This window comes from Tauraco erythrolophus, chromosome 1, assembly GCF_009769465.1.
Source record: "Tauraco erythrolophus isolate bTauEry1 chromosome 1, bTauEry1.pri, whole genome shotgun sequence".
Classification (NCBI taxonomy): domain Eukaryota; kingdom Metazoa; phylum Chordata; class Aves; order Musophagiformes; family Musophagidae; genus Tauraco; species Tauraco erythrolophus.
The window spans coordinates 173,678-196,486 of NC_141465.1; the positions used below are offsets into that span (position 1 = coordinate 173,678).

Consider the following 22,809-nt stretch of genomic DNA (forward strand, 5'->3'; position numbering starts at 1 on the left):
TCAGTACTCTGGGGTGAATCCCAGCAGACCCCATGGACTTAGGAACGTTCGACTGTTGCAACTGCTCTGTATAAGTTTACAAGCTCACTCCAGTTTTCAAAGGCACCATGAAGTAGTGGGGCTTTGCCAGCAGAGGAAACTACTGTGGTACTGGGTGAATGCCTGGAACGATGTGCAGGACTAACACCTTTATGTAAAGTCTGGAAGCCAAGGCTTCATTTTTCCCTACTTTGTCTTGAAAGCCAAATGCACCGTTGCACACGCAATGCCATTTAAAGAGAGCAAGAACATCTGTTTTGCTTCCTTCCTAAAGGTCTAGACGAGAATGCAACGTGCAGCGTAGCCGCTGCTCCAGCACCCCTGTCTGTATCACCCACGACCCACGCAGCCACTCGTCGTTACGGAACTCATTTCACCACCCGGGGCAGCCCCTCCAGGACCTTCTGCATTAGGGAAATCAGTCTGATCCAGAGTCTCATCAGATAACACCCAGACCTGCCGTGCGCTTAGTCGGGGTTGAGGATGGACCATCCTTCCTTAACCCTCCTGCTCTGCATGGGCCAGGTCCTGCCCTCCGGTCAGAAACGACACTTGGGGAGCCCATTCACAATCAAACCCAGTCAAGCTGCCTTGCTGGGAAGTGAAATACAAAATCTGTGCTTTTTAAGAAACACAGAGAACTGATGCACCGCTTAGATTCAGTGTCTTAAGATAAGTTCCATCGGAATTAAAAAGTGATTCCCAACTTGAATCAGAACCATTTTACTTAGCTTTGCAGGAAAACACCAGATCCCAGGTTACAAGAGCAGAGAAGTTGTCAGGACAGACTACAGACACAGCCCGATTCTTTTTTACGCTAAAACCTCTTTACTTTCCTGGATCAGTGTAAAAAGACTTAGCAAAAATGTGGCCTGGGCAGTCAACCTATGGAAAAAACTTTCAGGTCCCTTTTTGTGGATCCCATTCTCGGAGACGGAGGAATATCTTCCTTTCTACTTTTCAAAGAAAAAAAAATATCTCTAAAAAAAAATCCCAGAGAGCCTGTTCCTCCTCACCCCGCTCCTAGCAGAGGCATTGGGGAAGAACTGTGGCAGGTCCCAGGAGCAGCAGGACGATGCGCTGGTGGGCGACACACAAGTGTCTCAAGCTCGCCCTGCCCAGAGGAGAGGCTGGCAGCAGTTTTTGCCAGCCCTGGCTGGCGGGGAGAGGACTCTGCCTACCAGGAAACCTGCAGTTCCTCTGCTATTTGAAGAATCAAAACCAGAAGGGTATTTCCAAGCACATAAAAATAAAAGACAAATATTTCAGCCTTGTTGTAAGAAAGATCACATTGCGGAACCATTAAATAAATAAAACTTACCTGGTTCTTTGCTTTGCTTTAGAAGAAACGGGACTGAAATTTGTGAAAGCACCGGAGGCTGCGCCAGCGCACGTGCATTCGCTCCATCTCTCGTGTACACACAAACACATCCCCCTTCCTCGTGGGGCTCAAGTCACGATGTCCTCCTGGCACGCAGCGTCCTCCTGGCACGCAGGAGGCACGCAGGAGGCACGCAGGAGGCACGCAGCCTTTGGGTCTCGACACGTTCAGGTTCCTCCTTCAGCCACAACCACTCGGGCTTAGACAAAAGGTGCATTCAAGTGCAAAGTACTGATATTTACTCGGGCCCAATCCTGTCGGCAACATTAAGTGAAAACCGTGTCCCCAGGGATCCCCGCACGTTTTGCGGGAGGCCACAGGCTCAGTCCTCTCACATGCTGCCTGGTACAACACAGGGCTGTCACTCACAGAAACCAGAAAGCTGGTGCTTGAGCATGGGCCAAAGAAAAGGAGAGGGGGAAAACAAACAAACAAAGACACGAAGAAGGTGCTAAACAAGGTACAAAACCCACCCTGAGGTAACTTGCAGCATACCAACAATGACATGGTAACGAACACGACTGCTGCCTCTGCCGACTGCACCAGGAGTCGTCAGCTGCGTTAAAGCACTGACCGAGTTCAGCAGGGACTGGAGCCGTTGTTGAAACGGATCCAAACACAATTCTTCTTAGAACAGAAAGTCATGGGTTAAAGAAATCTGAATTTTCTAAACCAGTACTTTTAATTGCTGACCATGGAAACACACAGCCATCTCGGCCGGGCAGTCAGCCTTAAGTCAAGTGCACGCGACAAGCTTCAGCCAGACGAAAGCTGCACAACGAACGTCTGCGTCACTTAACGCGGGGCTGGCACGGACTTGACTTGTGCTGAGCCTCCTGCAGATATGTCACGGAGGAGGAAGAGCAACCCAAGCCGCTTGGAGTCCGTCTGTAGCTTCGGGTAAACACATCAGAAACAAAATGAGACGTGTAGCCTCTGTTTCCCGTCTCCCATACGGATGCTCTCGCTCCTTCCTTTACATCCGCGTATGACTGAGGGTGGCCCTTAGCCCGCAACAATCGGACATCGAACTTGATTGTTGGAAAATCAACAACCAACGTTTGCACAGCTCTCAACCAATGGTGCATCCTTACGGTTTACGAGTAAGGAAGCATTGCTATAGGCACTGGTGCTTTAAAGTTAGTAAGGTGGATGGAAACACAGCGCGTATGTAAGTACGGCAAGTCCCCACGTACACACACGCAGGCAAATGAGCAGCGGTGCTATGAGATCCCCTCAGGGATGCCAGTGAGATCCACTTGCTTCTGCTTAAACACATAACACATCAGGCTAGAAGCCAGGTCCACCAGTTTTCATACGGCCGAGCTGCAGTCGTGACCGAGAATATGGCTTATATTGTGGGCAGGCCGGTTCGAGGACTGCTTGGAAGAATCGGAAGCGGATGTGTTTGCAATGGAGAGCAAAGGCGACATTGCTGAACCATCTGGAGGAAGAGCTGTGGCTATTTCTGGAAACAAAGACGTCAAGTTAAAATTGGATAAGTGCGACGTGTTGGTCATGTGCATCGGTGGCATATCCGGAAGCAAAGGAAAACTGGGCTGAGCAAAACCCACGGGCCTGGGAGGAGACAAAATGGATCCAAATCGGTTGTTCAAACTTCCGCTACTTGGCTTCTCCGTGCTCGGGTTAGGAAACATTTGATTGGGAAAGTAAGGGATAGAAATGTCATTGGAAAGGGTAGGGTGGGCAGGAGAGTACGGCGGGTAGAAGGACGGCAGCGTATTCTGAGGATCGACCGGGATTAGAGCTGGCGTTCGAGTGGCGCTGGGCTGAGTGACCGGTGGGATGAAAGAGGCGTTGGCGTTTATCGGGGGATTCATGCCACCCTCCGGAATAAACGGGAATCCGAAATTCTGAGAGAGAGTATGTTGGTCGGGGGCCGCGTTATCGTTAGACACCTGAGGGCCATCAGACATAAATCGGACAATGCTTCCTCTTTTTTCTATCGCAGACTGCTGGCGCCCAAGGATCATACTGCCGCTGGTGGAGAGAGGAAGATGGGGAAGACTAGGGTCGAAGACGTTTCCGTGTCTTTGATTTCCAGATCGATTCCTTTCAGGCTGACGTATTTTGGAACCTCCATTATCTTGCAGAGGATGCCTCGACCGCTGAGTAACTGAGGAATTTGGCTGACGAACAGAAGGCTGCCCTTGCTCGCCGTTTCCGTGAGAAACTGCAGGGTGAGGATGAGTTGGCCTCACAACTCCATGCATGTTGCTAGAAACAGGCGTATTCATGTGGCTCTTAGTTCCATGACTGTCCGTCATCCTCATGGGATTGGACTTCTGCACAGAGATGTTTGGGCTTGTATTGCGACCCTGAATATCTCCCGAGGAAGAAGAACTTGAAAAAGGAATATTCAAAGAACTGTTCCTTGTGTTAATTGCACCAATAGACATGTCACAGCTCTCCCTACCCGGGCCGTCACCGTCCCTGCGGATGTGGACGCTCTCTCGTGCCGGGGGACAGCTGTACTCAATGGTGGAGGAGGCGCCGCACTGTGTGTTCCTTTGATGGTCTGGGATTGATCTTTGGCTTCCGCTAACTTGATCTCCAAGGTGAGGGGCAAGTAAACTCTGCATAAAGCTTTGGTGGCACGTGTTTTCGTTCTCCCTTGACGGCAGGGTGTTTCCCGTTGGAATGCCCTGTACTGGCTGGTAGGGCAATCTCTTCTGTCTCTCTATGGGTGCCCCGGTATTTTGACCGATCCGAAACGCTTGCGACTGCATACCCCTGAGGGATGACACCGAATTACCGATTTCGCCGCTCCTTGAGGCCTGTCCATCGAAATTGCCCGTCGGTTGTTGACTGGGTCCAGCTGGCTTAAACGTCTGACAGTCGGAAAGCCGCTGCACATCCGAGCCAACCGCATGGTCGACAGATAAGCGGCCCTGCATATTGTGGATGACCAACCCTTTATTTCGAGAAACATCGAGATAACTTCTCATTTCAAGCTGGTCAGAGACCCTAGGGCCTTGAAGAGACACACCTATTCTCTGTTCCGAATTCGAGGGTGTCTTCCCAATGAGTGCTTCAGCAGAGTAGCTGGACACTCTGTTCCTCTCCTGCCGATGAGGGGTGCACGTCATGTCTGACGGTCTGGTTACAATGCTTGCCTGGGACACCATTTGCTGCTCTAAGCCCCTTGAGGTCAGAAGTCTCTGCATCTGACTGTGCCCCGACACGTGTTCGGAAGCCGAACCTTGCTGCCTGCCGCTAACGTCTTGTTGCTGCTGATGCATAATGTCCTGATTTATGTGGCTCTGAGGGTGGTTATGATGGTTTCTGCTTGTTGCGGGATTTTCACAGTTCTTTTCAGGCTGGGAAGCTCCAAAGTGCTGCTGCATCTGCTGCTGCATTTGCTGGTGGTGAGGATGAGGCTGACCGCCTTTTTGCCGTGTTTGATCGCTTCCGTGGTGTTTTTGCTGCAGAGAAAGTTGCGTGGCTTGTGTTCCCTGGATGAGATTTCGTTTCTTTTGCATCTGCACTTCCTGCTGCATTGTTCGCTGCTGGTGGACACCGTGGGGTTGAGAGTGGACCGAGTTTTCCCCGTGAGCGACGTGGTGCTGCAGCTGATACAAATGGTGCCTCTCTCTTAGCTGGCCGGCCTGCTGCTGCTTTAAGTACGGATGGTTGCCGTGAAGGTGGGATATGCCTTGAGCAGGAACGTGTTGAATTGGCTGCAAGTGCTGCCCTGCCTGGCCTTGCTGCTCCGAAATGGGTGGCTGAGAGCCGCACTGAACCTCAGCTTGTCTCAGAGCCGGTGTCGCAAAGTTGCTGTTGGATGGGAATAACCTATTAAGGCCATCGGCGTGCCCTTGGCCGCTCACTGGCGCCACTGAATTGGATGAATTGGGAGGAATCTGGCCGACTAGCATCTGCGTTTGATCAGCCATGCTCTCTGGTGTCCGGTTCATCAAGGCCATCCCTTCCAGCCTTACGGGCGTCGTCTGGCACTGCTTTTGCCTCTTGGCTGTAGAAAGCAGGAGGTCATCCTGGACAGCCCGCTTGGCAGAGTCCTTGCGACCCTCGTGGCTTTGCTGCTTTAAGTGCGATTCCGGCAGCTGGGGCGGCTGCATGGCGCTGCCCCGCAGGGCGCTCAGCTGCTCCTGCGCGTACTCGCTCATCAGCGCGGGTCCCGGCGACTGGCTGACGTAGGTGCTGGACGGAAGGGAGAGGCTGGCAGTTGCAAGGACGCTGGCTGGCTCTGAAGACTGGGGCAAACTCGAGCAGCTCACAAGGGGATGGACGATGCGACTCTGGTGTATCAGATTGTTTACGCTTAAACTGGTTATGCTCGGGGACTGGGAGGCGGAGATCTGCAAAGACGTGTCTGGCGTTTCCACGGCTCCTGCAGAGCAGCTTGGCTTCTCAACCTGTCTGTCGACGCTTGCCTCTGCTGTGTCTTGGGCACTGAATTTGTTGGGCGCTGCCTCCAACGGCGCTGCATCGCTTTCTTTCACTGGCTGAGGTTTAAAAGGCTGTTGCTCTCGCTCCAAAGGTCCGACTTCAGTTGACTTGGAGATGGCATCCCTCATGTTAACCTGTATTCCTCCTCCACCTTTCTCAAGGTTTTCCTGGTCAAAAATAGCTCTTGCTGCGAGAGCTACAATGTCGGTCTGTTCTGAAAACGTGCAGCTGTTACAGGTACTGGTTGAGGTGCTGCTCGTCACTTCTTCTCTGGTGGTATCTGGCAACATAGATGCAACCGAGAAGCCTCGACTGCTGCCAGAGCTGGTTGACATTGGGGAGTCCGCTTGCCTGCTGGTGATAAGGGAAGTGCTGCCGACCTCCTGGTCAGAAATGCAGGGGTGATGCTGGGAGAGAGAATCGCCTTCTGTGCTCATCAGCAGGAGCTCCTGCTTCTCAGGCAAATCAACGTTCGGTTCTGCCGATTTAGAGTTTTCCAGGGGAAAATTAGACTGCTCCCCCTGAACGGTAAAGGAAGAGGTTTTTTCCACAGCTGCTCTTTCTTTTGTGAGATCAGACAGCATTTTGGTTAGGCCCTGTCCTTCTAACAAGTCCGCATCTTGCATTCCCACTGAGGAATCCTGCGCCGCATGGCAGGACTCTGGAATCGTTCCTGCCTTGGAAGCATGACTCGCTGTGCTGCTCCGTGCCGCTGACGTCCCGGCAACCTGAGAAGGCGTCACATGTGCTTCGGAACGAGAGGATGTTAAGGTGCCGGGGGGTTCACAGGGTTTGGGAGACTCCGACAAGGCAGAGCTGGTTGGTGGACGGTTCTGCGACCCACGGGCCTGCCGGCAAGGAGCAGTGTCTTTGGCAGTCGGCGGGACGAGCGCTGGCTGCTCCGACACCACGGATGCCAGCGGCGAGGACGCGGGCGCCTCTGCCGAGCTTGGTTCGGGGACAGAGCAGGGTCTGGGCGCCTGTTCAGGGCTCGTGGCCTCTTTGGAACCGCAGCCAGCAACGCTGGCACCACTCGATGCTGCCGCACCGCCCGCCTGCGGCGTCGGCAACACGGGTGTCACTGCGGCAGCGTTCCCGGGCAGCCCCTCGCCGCTCGAAGGCTTTGCCCCCGCTTCCACAGGGGCACAGTCCGCCTTCCCTGCGTCTTTGCAAGGAACTGCGGGGCAGGACGCTTTACTGTTGACTGCGTGGGGTTTCTTCGTAGCGGGCTTTTTGTTTGTCCTTTTTGATTTGGCATTGGATGGCAAACCAGCAGCCGCTTTTTTGGGGGAAGCGTTGATGGAATTAGAAGCACTCGTCAATACTGGAACCTCCGCAGGTACTGAAGATGCCACAGAAGTTGGTAACGACACACAGTTAACGGTGGCAATCTGGTTATTGACCGTTGTGGGATGGGTAGGGTGGCTGAGAGACAAGTGTAAGCAGCTCTGCCCGGCCATTTGCGAGATGCTTTGATTGAGGTTAGCTAAAGCGCCAAACGTGTTGAGGGCAACGTTGGTATTTGGATCTTCGCTGGTGGTGGGTTGAATAATTTGCATAGGGGCTTGATTTGAAGCTCCGGATGAAGACATCACAGGCTGCAACGCAAAAAGCTGCCCGTTCAGTGAGATAGTTTGAGGATGCTGTTGACTGGACACGGTAACTGAAAACGTTTGCGTAGAGCTAGAAGATGGCAAAGAAGATGGTCTTGGTAATATATGGACCAGGTGTTTCCCTCCGAAAGTCTGTGGAAGAGAGGCGTTTTGCACGGAGCTGCTCGAGTTCGCGACTGCAGTCGGCCCGTTCACGGGAACTCTTACGGAAGCAGAAGGCTGAGCAGAGAGGAGGGGAAGAGGGTTCTGATTAGCTGCTTGTATAATTACAATTTGCTGACTCACGTTTTGGCTGGGAACTTCTGCTCTCACAATCGGCGGGCACGGAGCGGGGTTTGGAGGCTGGAGAATGATGACGTTCTGGTTAGCCGGTGCTCCCGCAACCGCTGACGCGACTGGCTGGGCCATCTGAATCACCTGCATAGCTGAATTTAACGGAAGGATACTTCCTGCAGCCGGAGTTTTCACCTGTGGCTGGCTGATGAACGGCTGCAGAGGCAAGGGCGGGCACGAGGGTAAGGTGACTACGATCTGCTCAGCTGCCTGGCCATCTCCAGGCAGACAAGTATTCACACTGACAGCTGCAGCCAAAGGCCTGCTGTGAGCAGCAGATACAGCACCAGCACCGTTAACCGGCTCGTTTAAGAGTGCAGTCATGATACCGGACGGCGTTTGGCTTAGCGGCTGAACGGTGTTTCCCGCCAGCTGCAGAGTTGTCCATGTGGTCTGCGTGTTTCCAGCCGAAGGCATCCGTGTAAGGCTGCTCATGTTTTTCAAGTCTGACGTGCCGACAGCCGAAGAGCCCGAGAACGACCAGCAGTTCTCCAGGGGGCTGGCAGGCGGAGCGCTTACTGCCGCCGCAGCCTTAACGCCTTCTGCTGCAGAGGACACGGGCGTTCCAGCACTACTTACTACGTCCGGGCTTTTGAGGACACTTACAGAGGAACAACCGTCTGCAGTGGCCGGTCTCACAGACGGCGCACAGGCTGTGTCCGTGGCTGAAACGACACCGCTTTCCTGAAGGTCGCTCCTAGAACTGTGTGCGTTTGAGCAAGTTGCATTCCCCTGTTGAGCTTGGGAGGCTTCCGTGGAGGCACTGGAAGGAAGGCTGATTCCCTGCAGGAGCGTTTTCTTTGTTAATTCAGTGCCCTCCTCATCATTTTTACTTTTGGGGAGATTTTGATCATTCTGCGGTGCATTACTTGAAGAACACTGTAGTTGCTTTTCTGTTCTGGATCGAGATGCGCTCTGCGAGCTGGCAGCAGCAGCGGTGAGTACGCCTCGCTCATTCTCCGGGGCGGAAAGCTCTCGAACGTTCCCTGCTGGAGTTGTCTGAGCAGATGCCAGTGGAGAAACTGTAGTTTGTGACCATGGCTTGTTTTCTGTCGGGTAAATACCAGAAATCGTCACAGGAGTCACTAGGTTACAAGTTCTCTGGACTGGCACAACATTGGCCGTTTGCTTTTGTAAATTATGACCAACATTAAACGTTATTCCCTGGACAGAGGCTCCCTGGTTATTTCCATTGGGTTGGCTCCCATTTGAATAGACAATGATGTTCTTTTGAACCTGATCACTGGGAATAACAACTGAGACCTTTGCATTTTTGAGATTACCCTTCCAGTGGATTGTAGGGTCATCATACAGGCAAATATCGTTTGCTTTCAGTAGCTCAATGTATCTCCCGTTTTCCTTTTGCAGTTCATCCAGCTGTTTCCGGAGTTTTTTTATCTCTTCAGCTACAAAACAGTGAGAGCATTCCATTACACCAGCCCCCGCGCAAACACCAGGTAATGTTACCACAAGACTTGGAGAGAAAGTACACTCCAAGAAGAGAGTACTCTCTCTTGAATACTCCTTCTTGAAGAGTACGCTCTCTTCAAGCGGTTAAGGTAACATAAATGAAGACTCTTATCCTGATGACCCTCTCTGCTGAGCAGGAAAGTGAATAAACTTCACAGACTGTTCTGCTACCAATAGCAGGATATGTCAAATTATTTAGTTAGAAAAAACATCAGGACTAACTCAGATGAAACACTAAAATGGTTTTTATTTAATTGATAATCTCATGGCTTTCCAGGACAATTAAATTTCATTACATCTAAAAACTATATGCAAAATTAAATACAAAGCACTTACATAAAGCCACAAAAGCCAACAATGCACTTGGAGATGGCTCACCTAACTCGGAAAGTCACCTAGGCTCTTCAAACCCTATTACATGGATATGATAAAAATAAACTACTTCGAATTCCGTTCTATGGGTAGAAATGAAAACCACAAACCAAATATTAGCTTGCAGATTATTTCTGTCATAGCTCCATCACTGTATTTTTACGCATCCGTTCAAGATGATTTTATATGATGCATTACGTTTTTATAAAACAGGCTGGTATCACTTTCACAGCATTTGAAAGGAAAAAAAAATACCTCTATGTATGAAGGAAACTGTGTTTTGACAAAAAAAAGTCTAACTGAATTTGTCAGAAACTGTTCTGGCCACTACAGCAGGAAAAATCAGGATGGAATCTACTAGATGCTGTGGCACCACCTGTGAGCTCTGTAAGTGCTTTACATCACCACGCAACTGCTCCATGACCTCATCGCTATGTGCAAGACCACGCACGTGGGCATTCTGCTGGCTTCTTGTTTCAGACACTCTAAGCAGCCGTGTCTTCCCAGTACGTGCGTAACGACCTGAGATGCCAGCCTGCTGACCCAGGCTGCGTGGCGAGTCGCTGCTGACAGACACACAGCGGAAGCGAGCGACAGAAATCCCGCAGCCTCCGGCAGCGCCTGTACTTACCCTGTTCATTGTTCCCTCCATTTAACAGCAGCTCATCGTTCTGTCTTTTCATCTCAGTTATATACTTAAAGGCCTGATCCAGGATCATGTTCTTGCTCTTTAAAAGAAAACACATACATACAGTTAGGAGAAAGGTCTGTCATTGGTAGAGCCATTAACGATGAGACTGCACTTGCTCCAAGAGGTCTTCACTTCAAAAATGTGCTAACCTGAATGATTCTCTGAATATTGCTGGGTGGAGGTTTTTGGTTTGGGGCTTTTTTTGTTTGTTTGTTTGTTTTGATGTAGTGTCTTTTTTTCAGATGAACCACAGGTTTCTTGAGTGATACTGACCCTACAACACCATGAGTTTTTACAGAGTAACATTTTCAGTGCTGGAGCTGAGGTTTTCTGATGCCTGAAGAAGATACTAAGGCCACAGAACCCAAACAGCAAGCATCATTTCTTGCTGAGCAGCCTAAAGTTCATGTTCACTCCTAAACATGTACATTACGTGAAATTTCCAGGATACTGCCTTGTAAATATTTTATCAGGAAAGAAACAAACATACAACAATTATCCAAGGAGGTGTATACATAATTTTTAAAGTAATATACTGGAGAACATGGGAAGAGAAAATATGCCATAACCCTTCCACCCTCTTCCTTTTATGAAACTATGCTTATTCTGCAAAACCTCTTGTTGACTTAATTTCTCCTACTGTTCTGTAGGAACAGCCTCTGCTGTAGATGGCTCTGTCTTGAAAAAGATGCTTCTGTGCATCAACCTCAAACCATTTGTCCCACTTCATCTTTCACAAGGACAGTTTCTTAAACGACTATTATTATTTCACTTTCTGAATTGCTTTCATCCCATTGTACGAACGATGACAAAAAGCAGCACGCTTGCCATTCTATTTACATCTTAGGACATGAAGTGGCCACCAGCAAAGGGCTGAGAAGGGACTGGAGACTGACCTGAAAAATGATCTTGCTTAACCCACAGCTTTCACCACTCGGACATCGTACAGACCACATCAGACAGCACCAGCAGAAAATGACAACCAGGAGCTGCACAACGTAACCAGCAACCCACTGGCCAGATCCAACCTACTTCTGTCTACCTGCCAGCCCTCCTGCGGAGGAGACGGTGGACAGCTGTCCACCCATCTGCCCAACGCAAGAGGACAGGCAGCAGCCCCGGTGGGATTTTTGCCTCCTGTTGTTGCCAACGCTCAGGCAGCCCGAACGAGACCTTTGGGAAGCTGTGAGTCAGATGCCAGGCAGACATCAGCAAGCTGACCAACCCTCTGTGGGCACATCAGTCTAGTTTACAGCTGCTCAAAGATACTGCGTGTACGAATCGAGGAAAAGATCAGTCACATGTCCAGCTCGTACCGTTTCGTTCCTTCAGCATTCATATTCATAGATTCATAGATTTCTAGGTTGGAAAAGACCTCAGAGATCATCGAGTCCAACCGTCCCTAATCCTCATTAAACCATATCCCTAAGTAGATCATCCACCCTATTCTTAAACACATCCAGGGATGGGGACTCAACCACCTCCCTGGGCAGCACTTTCAGGTAAAAAGCTCAAAATCTGCATAATTACCTTCATTAATTACCTTCATGTGGCCCTGCACTTCCAAGGAGGAATTCTATTACAAACAATTTTTAAATACTAATAGCTAGTAAGATTTTCAAGCATACTAATTCAGACAGTTTTGCCTTCTTCCTGAGACAAACAGCCAAGTAAGTATTTGTACTTCTACAGACAAGGAAGCACACAAGCACTTTACAAGAAACTCGTTTGCACTTCTGCATGGACACTCACTTGCTTAAGTGCTGGAGAGCAGGGAATGAGTTCTCCGATTCTGTTTATCCCAGCGTTGATCTTCTTCTTTCGATGTCTCTCCACTAGGCAAAAACAACACATGCTGTGTCAGCCGGTGGGGCAAGGCAGCACGACTCGTGCCAAGGCAGCACAACCCGTGCCAAGGCAGCGCAACTCGTGCCAAGGCAGCACGACTCGTGCCAAGGCAAGGGCTCACAAACACAGCACTGCCCGACGTATCGGAGCCTTCAGTAACTCCAGAGAGGGAAAAACCCTCTGAAGTAAACCTCAGTTATGGAATTAACACTCCGCGGAATTACGAGCGGGAACGTAAGCCGCAACATCTTTAAAAGGTGGGATGTTCTGGACCCCTCTGGGGAACAGGGAACTACAGCCACTCGGCACTCGGGTTCTGATCGTGCTCTCCAGCGGAGCTTTACGAAACCCTTTCCACAAGGCAGAGGGATGAACTTCAGCCCTACAGAAAGCTGGAGGAACGGAGATTATGGAAAGAACCAGTTACAGATTTGGGAAGGAAATGTGGGTCTCTGAAATCCTACTGTCAAGTTTAGCAACAATAGAGAAATAATTTAGATTTTACCAGTTTTCAGTCTTAATTTGAAATATGTATTGACGGAGCAGCCAACACAAAATATAGGTGAAGCTCCAAGTACATGGACTATCAGTTACCCTTTTTTATGTTCAAAGGTGTAACTGTTGCACAAGGTCCAATTATGAGTAAAGAAAATATTTAACGAGCAGCATTTGCAGTGAATTATCTATTTTGGAGAAGGTCAGAAAATGCTTCATTTATAGTCGCCTGGCGACACCATTTACTGGTCTGCCAGGCTTGGAGGAGCCTGTGCCAATGTCTCTGGGCATGGTTCCTACAGACAGCGTCCACCTACCCACCACGGTCAGCGTCCTTCAGGTATCCCTCAGTCTCATGTAGCTGTTTTTTTTTGACTGAGATGTTTTTGTGTTTTATACAAACTAAAACCATTAGATGCCTTTTTCCCCCAAAGAGCCTGGGAAAAAAGTTCTGTCGTGGCTTTGTCAAGATTCAAATCAACGTATCGTTGGTTCCGTGTGCGGAGCATCGCCCCGGGGTCTGGCAGCCGGGCGGCTTTCGGCGGCACACGGAAACCCACGGTGATGCACAGGTGAGTGTATTTTACTGTGCTCCTTCACAAAGGATACACTGAGCTCATGTAAGCAGTTTTATTTCAGTACTCTGTCTCTTCAATGTACATTTTTCAAACTACTACGCTATTTCTCGTATTTCAGGACAGGCTGGTGGTGTTGACAGGGACAGGCCTAAATACACTAAACACAGCACGACAAAGTCTCTTCTGCAAGAAATTCAGCATGCAAATCAGAGCAGCTGTATCAACATTAAAACACATGGTCCTTGGGACTTAATTTTTATCTGTCTTACTAATACAGGCAGATATCACAGTGGCTGTGCCTTTGTTTTGAGATTTTCCATGCCCCACTCAGCTTGCCCAGGTATTTTTGACTAAGTGAGCTACAGAGTGGCAGGGAACTGGTCCCCACATCTTGCAGAGCTCAGCCCAGTGGATGGAGACTTTGGAAAGCTACGGGCAAGTGAAACAGGAACCGAGAATGAGAACGAGGTGGGCAATCTTCTGAGTAACCTTGGTGAGACTATTTCCTTACGCTTCTTAATCCTTAAGAACTGGGCACAGCCTGGGCACAGCCTGACCAGCACTATATTCCACAGCCTTCACACAGGAACTACTCAGTGCTTCTTCCAGTTGAGTTTGCGAAGATCGCACAGTAGTGCTGTTTAGTAACAGAAGAACTGGAATCAATTTCTTAGGATAAACCAGGCCAAAACCCGCCAGACCTTTTCCCAGTCCATCCTTCTGCTGCTCCTTGCAGGAGATGCCACTGGAGCTAGCCAGTGACGGGAAGGAAAGGCTGCAGGCGGCCTGAGGGATGCAACTCCTGCAACATAGGGATGGTATTCACACAGAGCTTCTGGGATGCCAGCACCCAGCTGGGTGCCTCAGGGACAGGCTACAGGAATACTTCTAATCTAGGGAACCTCTAAAGCTCTCGGGCTGGATATCCATCTCCAATTTGCTTAAGTGTTTACCTGTTTATTTTCCGAGGTGGGGTATTATTTCTGTGTGAATGCCTGCGCATTTATTTTCCTTCAGAATTGAACACAACTGGAGTTGCTTACGACTTCGTTTCCTAGCACTGGGAAGCCGGGGCAGGATCATCCTCGGGCGTGCTCCTGGGACCTCGTACTGTGGGAAACGGCACACGAGACCAGCCACGAAGCCCTTCTGCACAGACATTCCACGCGAGGACCCAGAAAGGTGCTCGGAAGGGTGGGGGGTTTTGGGTGTAATAAACTCCTACGGGGGAACCTTCTCCATGCAAAATTTGTTTTACTGGCTCAAAGCTCCTGTGCTTATTTCCTGACCAAACATGGTATAATGTTCCTACCTGCATTATGTGTCTCCCGGTTTTTCTTTCTGTGAAACACAAAAGGAAAATAGTGATGTGGAACAGAAGGGAAAAAACCTGCATTCAAACAAATGTTTCTTTTATTACTTCCACTACAGCTAAAAATACTAAATAATATATTCTGCTCTGTGAGCAAGAACACAGTAGAAGTCACAGTCACTGGTTTTAGACATCAGTATTAATTAGTTTCTAACACAAATTCCTTTGTGTTTGTACTTCAGTAAACTCCAGCATAACTAGGCATAGAGTAATGCCTCCTTGCTTATTGTTACATATATTTATAGGATAGAGCTGGATTTTTATGTTTCTGTTCAGCAACAACTATGCAGTAGCAACAGCTATTGAACACTGTCCAGCATTCAACAGGCCACGTATTAAAAAAAATAGAACATTTTCTCAGGATATTTTCTGAGCACCAACATAACCATTTTTTTGAAATGTTGCTTTTACGTTCACTGGATCAATGAAACAGGAGAAAACGTTATCAGGCAAATTGATTTCTCCAGACGTGTTACCTTCAAACAGCGTACCTTCTGGCATCGAACGCGCTTCTGGGCGCGAGAAACCAGAACTACCACTCCTCTGCAGCTGTTCTTCTTTACTGCCTCAAAATTCTGTCTACGTATAACACGGGGGTGTGAGGGTTGTCTTTGTTCTCAGATGTGCGCCTGGGAGTTCTGGACCAACGACAACCAGGTCAGAATCATTGTGCAATGCCTCAAATTGCTTTGCTGGAAGTCAATAAATCCCAGACGTGTACTCTGCCTCTAAAATCAGATGTACTGTGCACACGCAGCCAGCCAAATGCTTCCAGGAAGTACAGTAAAGCAAAGCACGTGTTTTCTGGAAAAATAAATATTCTAGAAAAAAAAAAAATTTCAAAAGATTTCTGTCCAGCAGCGCACTCTGTCTAGATGTTAGGCTGGAGTATGCGAAAAGCAGAGCAGCATCTTCTGCCCTCCTCTTCCACTGATACTAACAAGGAATCTGAAGTGAGAGAGCCAGATACGTGTAGGTGACACGTGTGATTACTACGGGGCATGTGTTCTTTACACTTTGAGTTGATATGTTTGTTTCGGGTAACTCACCAAAAGTTGTGTCCATCTGGAGTAACTTAGTGATTACAAGGCAGTAACGTCACTGCAGATGGAGACACTTGCTAAGAAACGACATCTAAAGATGAACATCTTCAAGTCTCATAAATGCCAACCGTAGGCTGCGCAGCTGTTCTACAGCTGTTCGAGAAGCGACGAATCTTCTGTTCCTTGAAAACTTGCACCACCAGAACAGGAATGCACATAAACTATCATTTTAAATGGTTTCTAATTTCACAGTGAACTACAGTTCTCCCACTTGTATCTAAACCAATCATCTGCCAGCCAGAATTGATCACACATCCTAAAAACGCACAAGAATATAAGGGCTAGAGAGACCCAGCTGCCCTTTGATTCCCACTTCCAATACCGAATCCAAAATACTCTATTAGTGGGGTAAAAAGAGTCACAAAATCCTTGAAGACTGGAAAAAATTCTGTAGGACAAATTAATGTTCCCCTGAGCTTTTCTTATGATAAATAATATCCTACGTGGCCAGCGAGTGTAAGATGGGTGCTGTATTTACCGCGGGACTGCAGGATTCCCCCACCAGTCAGGTACAGGGGACACGCTACTGCAAAGGAAGGAAAACCTGGAAAAGCTGTAATGGGCTCCAGGCCACTTGTTTACAAATTTTGGTCACAGTGTTGCGGTTCAACCTCAAGATGTATTTTGAGTTTCAGCAGAGATTTGAGATGTAAGATCCAGATTCCACTGGCAGTTGAGGAAGAGATCTAAACTGCTGTGTCAAGGGGGTTTTGCAGCCACAGTTCCCAAACTTCTGGATCAGTCCTGGTCAACCCTCTGAACTACCTCTGGACTTTTAGCTAGAAGCTTTGGACCTGTGCCATGACCGCACATTACAGAACCACAGAACAGTCACTCGCCCACGGAAACTCACCGGTGTTGCTTCTTAGTAGGTGTCTCATTCTCTGTCATCTCTGGCATGGTTTCGGAGAAGAGAGCCTGAAGAAAAGTGTGGAAGGCGTTAACAACTCCTGCACTCTCCTGAATCCGCAGCACACGACGTTTGTCACTTTTACCACAAGGACAGGGCCACGCTACACCGTACGCAGAGGTCCATCACCGGGATGCAGAGCAGCTGGTCGTGTGCGTATTACAAATGAAGTACATCACCTGGCGAGGTGCTGGGTGAACCCCCGCTGTCTATGATGAACTGGTTTCCGTTTCCTCAATTACTTTAAATACAAAAACAATTATAATCCCAACCACTTTAAGGAAGCAAGAAGGAAAATTAGAGTATGTGCTTGTTTTTTGAATGGGAGGAGGCACAGCTGAACTCTCGTTCATCAGCCCTTCCTGAGTACGCATTCGGTCCCCAGCTCTGAACATGGCATGGCTGCCAAGCAAAACCCAAGCTACCACGAGGACATTTTATGAAACACGAGTTTAGAGTGCTATTCACGCAGCAAATTACAAAACTTACTTGCTATTGAATTAAGGTACAGCTTCAAATGGCCCAAAATAACAGCCTATGTTCTCGGACACATAAAATCCAGTCGAAGTTATGAAATAAAGTTATACATAAGGTCCTAATAAATTGGACTTAACCTGTCCTCAGCTTGAACACATCAGTAGCCAGTATTTAGACAAACAAAAACATTATGAAAAAAAAATAAACAAAAGAGGAGATTAAGTCAATAATGGTCGAAGATGTATCTACCAGAGGAAGGAATCTGAGAGGCCAAGTAACATGAAGTACACTGTAGATGACAAGAGGAAAAAAAGAAAATAACCTGGGTTTTGATAAGGCTGAGGTCTGTATTTAGTTTCGTGCTTCTGCTCATTCCCTCACCAACCAACCTGTTACTGCAACTCTTCCCAAGGGCCCTCAGACTCCCTGTGGCATCACTTGTCCCTGGCTCCTCCCTGAAAGCTCATCGGCTTCTTTTAACAGGCTTCATATCTTTAGGGTATTTGGTTGGTTGTCTGCACTGGAAGGAACTGGAGGTGTGTTTTAATGTAACTTCCAACACCAAGCACGTAACGAACACTGAGCCTACCTTGCTGACACTAACATCAAAAACAAGGAAAAAAGAATCCTTGGGGACCAGAAAGCCAGTCACCTACAGAGCTCCCAAAGCACCGGCGCACACATTCTGGAGAGGGCTCTGTGCACGCGCCTGCGTGTACGTGCGTGTGCAACTAACAGAAACAGCCTTTACTGGGCCAGAGCAGAACTGGGGTACTATTCTCCAGCCTTTACACTCTAAAAGGTTAACTGAACGCGGCGCTTTCGTTCAGAAAGGGTTAACTTAGGAGAAACAGGGCTGGTGCCGTTGGCCACTCTGCTCCTTCTTTAAGGACTTTCGCTGTTCCTGTGGAGACACAGGGAACATTGGCAAACCATGAAGTAAAGCAAACTGGTGATACCCTGCAAACAGATCTCGCCTGGGGAACTCAAGCACCTGAAGGAACCTAAGTCACTCCTCCTCCTCCTCCTGCTCCTCCTCCTCCTCCTCCTCCCCAAGCGTGTTTGCACCACCACAAAATCAGACGTGATTTTCTCCGAGACCAGTTCTGGTGCGACACTGCTCCGCTGTGCACTACGTACAGCCCACCGGAGATGGAGCCACCACAAACTCCCCTCACCAGTGACAGGACACGGTCCGTGGCCCTTTCTGTTTCCATTTCTCAACAGGCTTTGCTCTCCCCCTTCCCACCAGCCACGCTCTGCATAAATTATGAAAAAACTTGACAGAAACAGTCTTTTGCTGTTGCAGAAAGTAGTGGTGCCACTTCAGCACTTTCATTCGCTGTCCTATAAATTACCACATGCTGCTTCTTAAAAGCAGATTTCTTCTCCTTTAAATCCCTTTAGCTTAATTCACTAACAATTTTATTTTTGTTCACACGTAGTCAGACCAGTCCAGTTGGTATCCCAGGTGCCCCAAGTTAGTGACAATGCACAACTCCGAACGCCAGTTTCCCACCCAGGGCACCTCCAGCTTACGCCCCTGCACCCGGCTGGCGAGGGTCAGCAGTACTTACTCACTGATCCCAGCTGCGTTCGTCGTGTCCCGTGGGGCTGGGCTGAAAGATGTGGGGCGAGCTGGGAGAGCTTAGCAGGTGTGCAATTCTGATTATAAAAAAAAAAGGTACATCTGGTGAGAGCCCAGGCATCCTTTGCACTGCTGGCAAGCAGAGAGATGTTCGCACACGCACCGAGAGGCTGAGGTCAGCACGGCTCCTTCCAGCAGGGCTTTTTCAGTTGTCTCAAAGGAGCCCAGCAGAACCTATAACCGTTACAGCTACCGGCCAGGACACGACCAGCAGAGCAGCCAGCCGGCAACGCGACGCTCTCATGTATCCACCACCAAGACAACACCTTGTGTGTCAGGCAAAGCAGCTACTCAAGGGGGCAAGAGGGTCACTTAATTTAGCACATACAGACTGTTTCTGTGTGGTGGGGTAAGGATGTGAGCACAAGGCATGTGGGCACAGTTCCCATACAGCGAAGCTCACCAACGTCACTCTTGGCAAAAGGCAGGTGCTGGATTGCGTTGTGTGGCAGTCAACTACCCCCCTTCTGCACCATCTGCAAGGACAGAGTTGATGCATCTGTTATTGGGCGTTACTAGACCACGGCTTTAAACTGCAAGAGGGGAGATTTGGATTAGAGAGAAGGAAGAAATGCTTCCCTCTGAGGGTGGTGAGGCACTGGCACAGGTTGCCCAGAGAAGCTGTGGCTGCTCCATCCCTGGGAGTGTTCCAGGCCAGGTTGGATGGGGCTTTGGGCAACCTGGTGTAGTGGAGGGTGTCCCTGCCCATGGCAGGGGGGTTGGAACTGGATGATCCTGGAGGTCCCTTCCAACCCAACCAGTCTGTGATTCTAAGTACGCTGGAAATCAGAGCAAAAAGATGAGAGAGGTCTCAGTTTTGGTGAACTTAGCATTTTTGAAAGACTAATGTATTCACCAGGCAACCACATTTTTTTAAATCTTGCAAGTTCATACAGTTTCAGAACCAAAGGACTGTGTCTGTTTTACAGGGTATTTAATCCTGAAAGCATTAGTGTGAATTTACACGGCCAGTTCCCACGCAAGGCTACAGATAAAGCACGACCACGTCAAGGTAAAGGGTGTGAAAAGCACCCACAGACGCCCTCCCCAGAAGAGACACGGCTGCTGGGGCTCCACCTGCTTCTCCCTACACGCTCCAGATCACACCTACAAGCCCATCGTCCCCCTGCCCCAACTCAGAGCACCCGCTTCTCCCTCCTGCCACGGCTCTCCACACTCCCACGTCCAAGCTGCTTCTGCGTCCCCCCAGCAGCAAAATTCTCATTCCCAGTAGCAGCATCCCTGTCTCCTAGACATCATCTGCACAGTTTTCTGACTGCCTTCCTTCTTCCTCCTCAGCAGGTGCCTCAAGGCCGTAGTGGAAGTTTGTGCTGAAATTTATTATTACAGTTTGCAATGGAATGTCCTTATTACGAGGTGCCCAAGACTCCCCGTTTCTTTCTTCCTCCTCTGCTTTTCTTTTTGCTTCGTTTCAAGTTCTGTCCAAGCGACACCATTCCCTGCACGCGCCAAGCCAGATGCCTCTAAATGCACACCCAGTGTATAAGCCTCAGAAAACACCGAACAAATAACTCGACACTTGTGCGTGCTACGCCCCAGCTCTGCCGGGATCTACGGCCCGTTTCAGACAGAAGACAGGGCACAGGAATGCCAGGAACATTGGTCCGACTTCACCTCACCGTGGGATTTCCTTAAGTCAGAAGTTTATCAAAGTTTATCTCAAGCAACGTTTCCCCGCTAGTTTCAAAGCCGTTTTGTGGGAGCGATAAGGAAAGAACAACACTGTACACAGTATCTAATTAACCATTTATTTCCAGTTCCGATTGTCTACCTGGAAAGAGGCGGTTAAGTTTATTAAACAGCACCCGTACGCAGCTCCGGGGTTCCCACTGCCAGACTGTGCCGTAAGAAACACGGGGAACTGAACTGGGATTTTGTCATATTCTTATTCAGTAAGGACAGAAACCTTTGCGTTTTACTCGGTCCACCTCGAAACAGTTCGAGCTGGGAGGAGGCGTTCTTAAGAGCTGCTGAAAACAGGGGCTCTGCGAATTCAAAGAAAAATAAAACGCTGCCTGGGCGCAGACTTCCGTGGGCTGCTGGATAACGTTGGTACTGTCTCCGCTTCTCCCAGCGGCTGCGTACCACCACAGCCCCGGCCACGGGCTCCTCTTTACCGCTTCCCTCCCCAGCAACGCTTCTGCACCGAGATTCCTTCCCTGATTCTCGCCGCAGAAGACGTGCACTGGCTTTGTAATCGGGGGCAAACGTGTTTTAAGTTCACTCGTGAAACACACTCCCGTGACTCGGCTGAGTGCCTTCTGCAGAGAGAGCGCAGCAAACTCCCAGTGCTTTAGCCAGATGAAGGGGAAGCAATTCAACATTTGTATTTATTTAGCACCAAGGTTCCCTCGAGCTTTATGTAGTTTGTAGCTCGTGCAATGTCAACTTGAAATAGCAATTTTAATTTAAATGCAACCTCATCCCCAGAAATGAAAAGATATTTTGTGTTCTGGAGATTTAAGCTCAACATAATTTAATGTCCACTACAGTTCTGAAAAAACTAAGGCAGAGAACCCAAAACCAAATTATCTTATTTGGCAGCTTATTTTATGAAATCTTTTCTTTGAAACATATGCACTCAACAGATTTAGCTTTTTAAGAAAAAGTTAGCTTATTTTATTTGACATTAACTTTTCACTCTTTGTTTAGGAAGCATTTCCAAACTTAATATTCTTCTTTAAAAGAAAATAATTTTTCCAATCTGATATCTTTGGCTGTACAAACTCATCTTCCTCAAAACAATAAAGCTGCTCCATTTCTCCGTATGAGGCAGAAAGAACCTTTTTAATACGCAGCTACACATATTCTGTAAAACTACCAGCAGTCCAAATCTTTCTTCCTCTTCAAACCTGTCCGCAAGCTCAGGCTGTTACCGTGCTACAACCCCATCGTTCCCCGAGCTCTGTACACCTCGTCTGGTTTGCTGTGATTACAGCCAAGGTAATTCCAAGGCACGGATAATAACTACGAAATGCTACTTTTTTCCTGCAAGACAGCGTCCTCTCCATTCAAGTGACTGCTGGAGCTCTCTTTTCCCATCTTCCAGGTGTGTTTTAAAACAAAGCTAGCTTCTACCAGGGACTTAATCCAAGCTTTTAATCCCAAGCAAAGTGCCCTTGAGATAAAAAGACACCAAAGACACCATTTGCTGCCTTTTCTTCAGTCCCCCTGGAAACAATTCTGTTCTGATTTTGCATTTACCTAATAACGTGACGGCAGGGAATGAAACCGAAAGCTTACCTTGGTGGTTGTTCCCTACGTGTGCCAACTGCTCTGCCTACAAAAGTAACCTGCTAAGAGCACCGTACAGGAAGCTGAACAGCTTTTTCAATTTCAAAACTTCAGCTTTCAAAAAAAGTAAATTTTTTGCTTTTACTCCTGGTAAGAGTAAAAATCTCTTTGATATCTTCCAGCCTGGTTTCTTCAAAACCCAAACTGATCCTTGTTCCTGCACCGAGTCTCTTCACCCACCCCCCCACCCCAGCAGCCGGGCCCACCTACCACCTACAGGGAGCCTCTCCAAGAGGCGCAGCTCCCAGGTGTTTAGGAAAAGCCGGCACTGCGCAGAGGAGCAGCGAGGTCCACGCTGGGCACGGCCCGGCTCCGCGCCAGCGCAGGGATGCTGGCTGACGCGCCGGCGCCCGGCAGCTCCCAGCACGCGCCGTGTTTTGCCACGGCAGATGCAGGTGGCATTCAGGGGCAGGAGCTACTGCGACTTGTCACAGAACACACGTTCCCGATGCAAACCAGCTGGCAGAGTCCTGGGGCAACTGCCGAAGTCCCAGAGCTTCGGCAGAAGTTAAGAAAAGAAAACCAACGCCAATAAGCTAAACCTTGCTACACAATCCACTTTTTTTTTTTTTTTTTAAGGTGTCCACAAATATCAACAGATGGAAAAAAACTTCACTGCTTTTTGGGTTTTTTTCTTCACTAAGGGCAAACGGTGCCTGACAAATTTGGTGGCCTTCTACGACGGGGTTACAGCGATGGTGGATAAGGGAAGAGCAACTGATGTAACCTACTT

The 22,809-nt window shown here is 48.8% G+C and overlaps 1 protein-coding gene across 1 annotated transcript; it reads right to left on the minus strand.

Moving 5' to 3' along the window:
• Positions 1-1,041: 1,041 nt before the first annotated feature.
• On the minus strand, positions 1,042-16,639 carry USF3 (upstream transcription factor family member 3). Its single transcript, XM_086616521.1, has 5 exons — positions 16,580-16,639; positions 14,564-14,592; positions 12,083-12,165; positions 10,271-10,367; positions 1,042-9,203 (listed from the first exon to the last, which is right to left on the minus strand). Exons 1-5 carry the CDS (start codon positions 16,624-16,626, stop codon positions 2,734-2,736), a joined length of 6,726 nt encoding a protein of 2,241 aa, XP_086472647.1. The 5' UTR covers positions 16,627-16,639; the 3' UTR covers positions 1,042-2,733.
• Between the last annotated feature and the right edge of the window lie 6,170 nt (positions 16,640-22,809).

Excerpts from the sequence above, each read along its gene's own strand:
- USF3 (XM_086616521.1), bottom strand. The coding sequence starts at position 16,626 with ATGCCAGAGATGACAGAGAATGAGACACCTACTAAGAAGCAACACCG. Across the intron at positions 12,166-14,563 it reads CCGGGAGACACATAATGCAG|TGGAGAGACATCGAAAGAAG; the intron begins GTAGGAACATTA and ends GTTTTTGCCTAG. Across the intron at positions 9,204-10,270 it reads TGGAGGGAACAATGAACAGG|CTGAAGAGATAAAAAAACTC; the intron begins GTAAGTACAGGC and ends ACTGTTTTGTAG.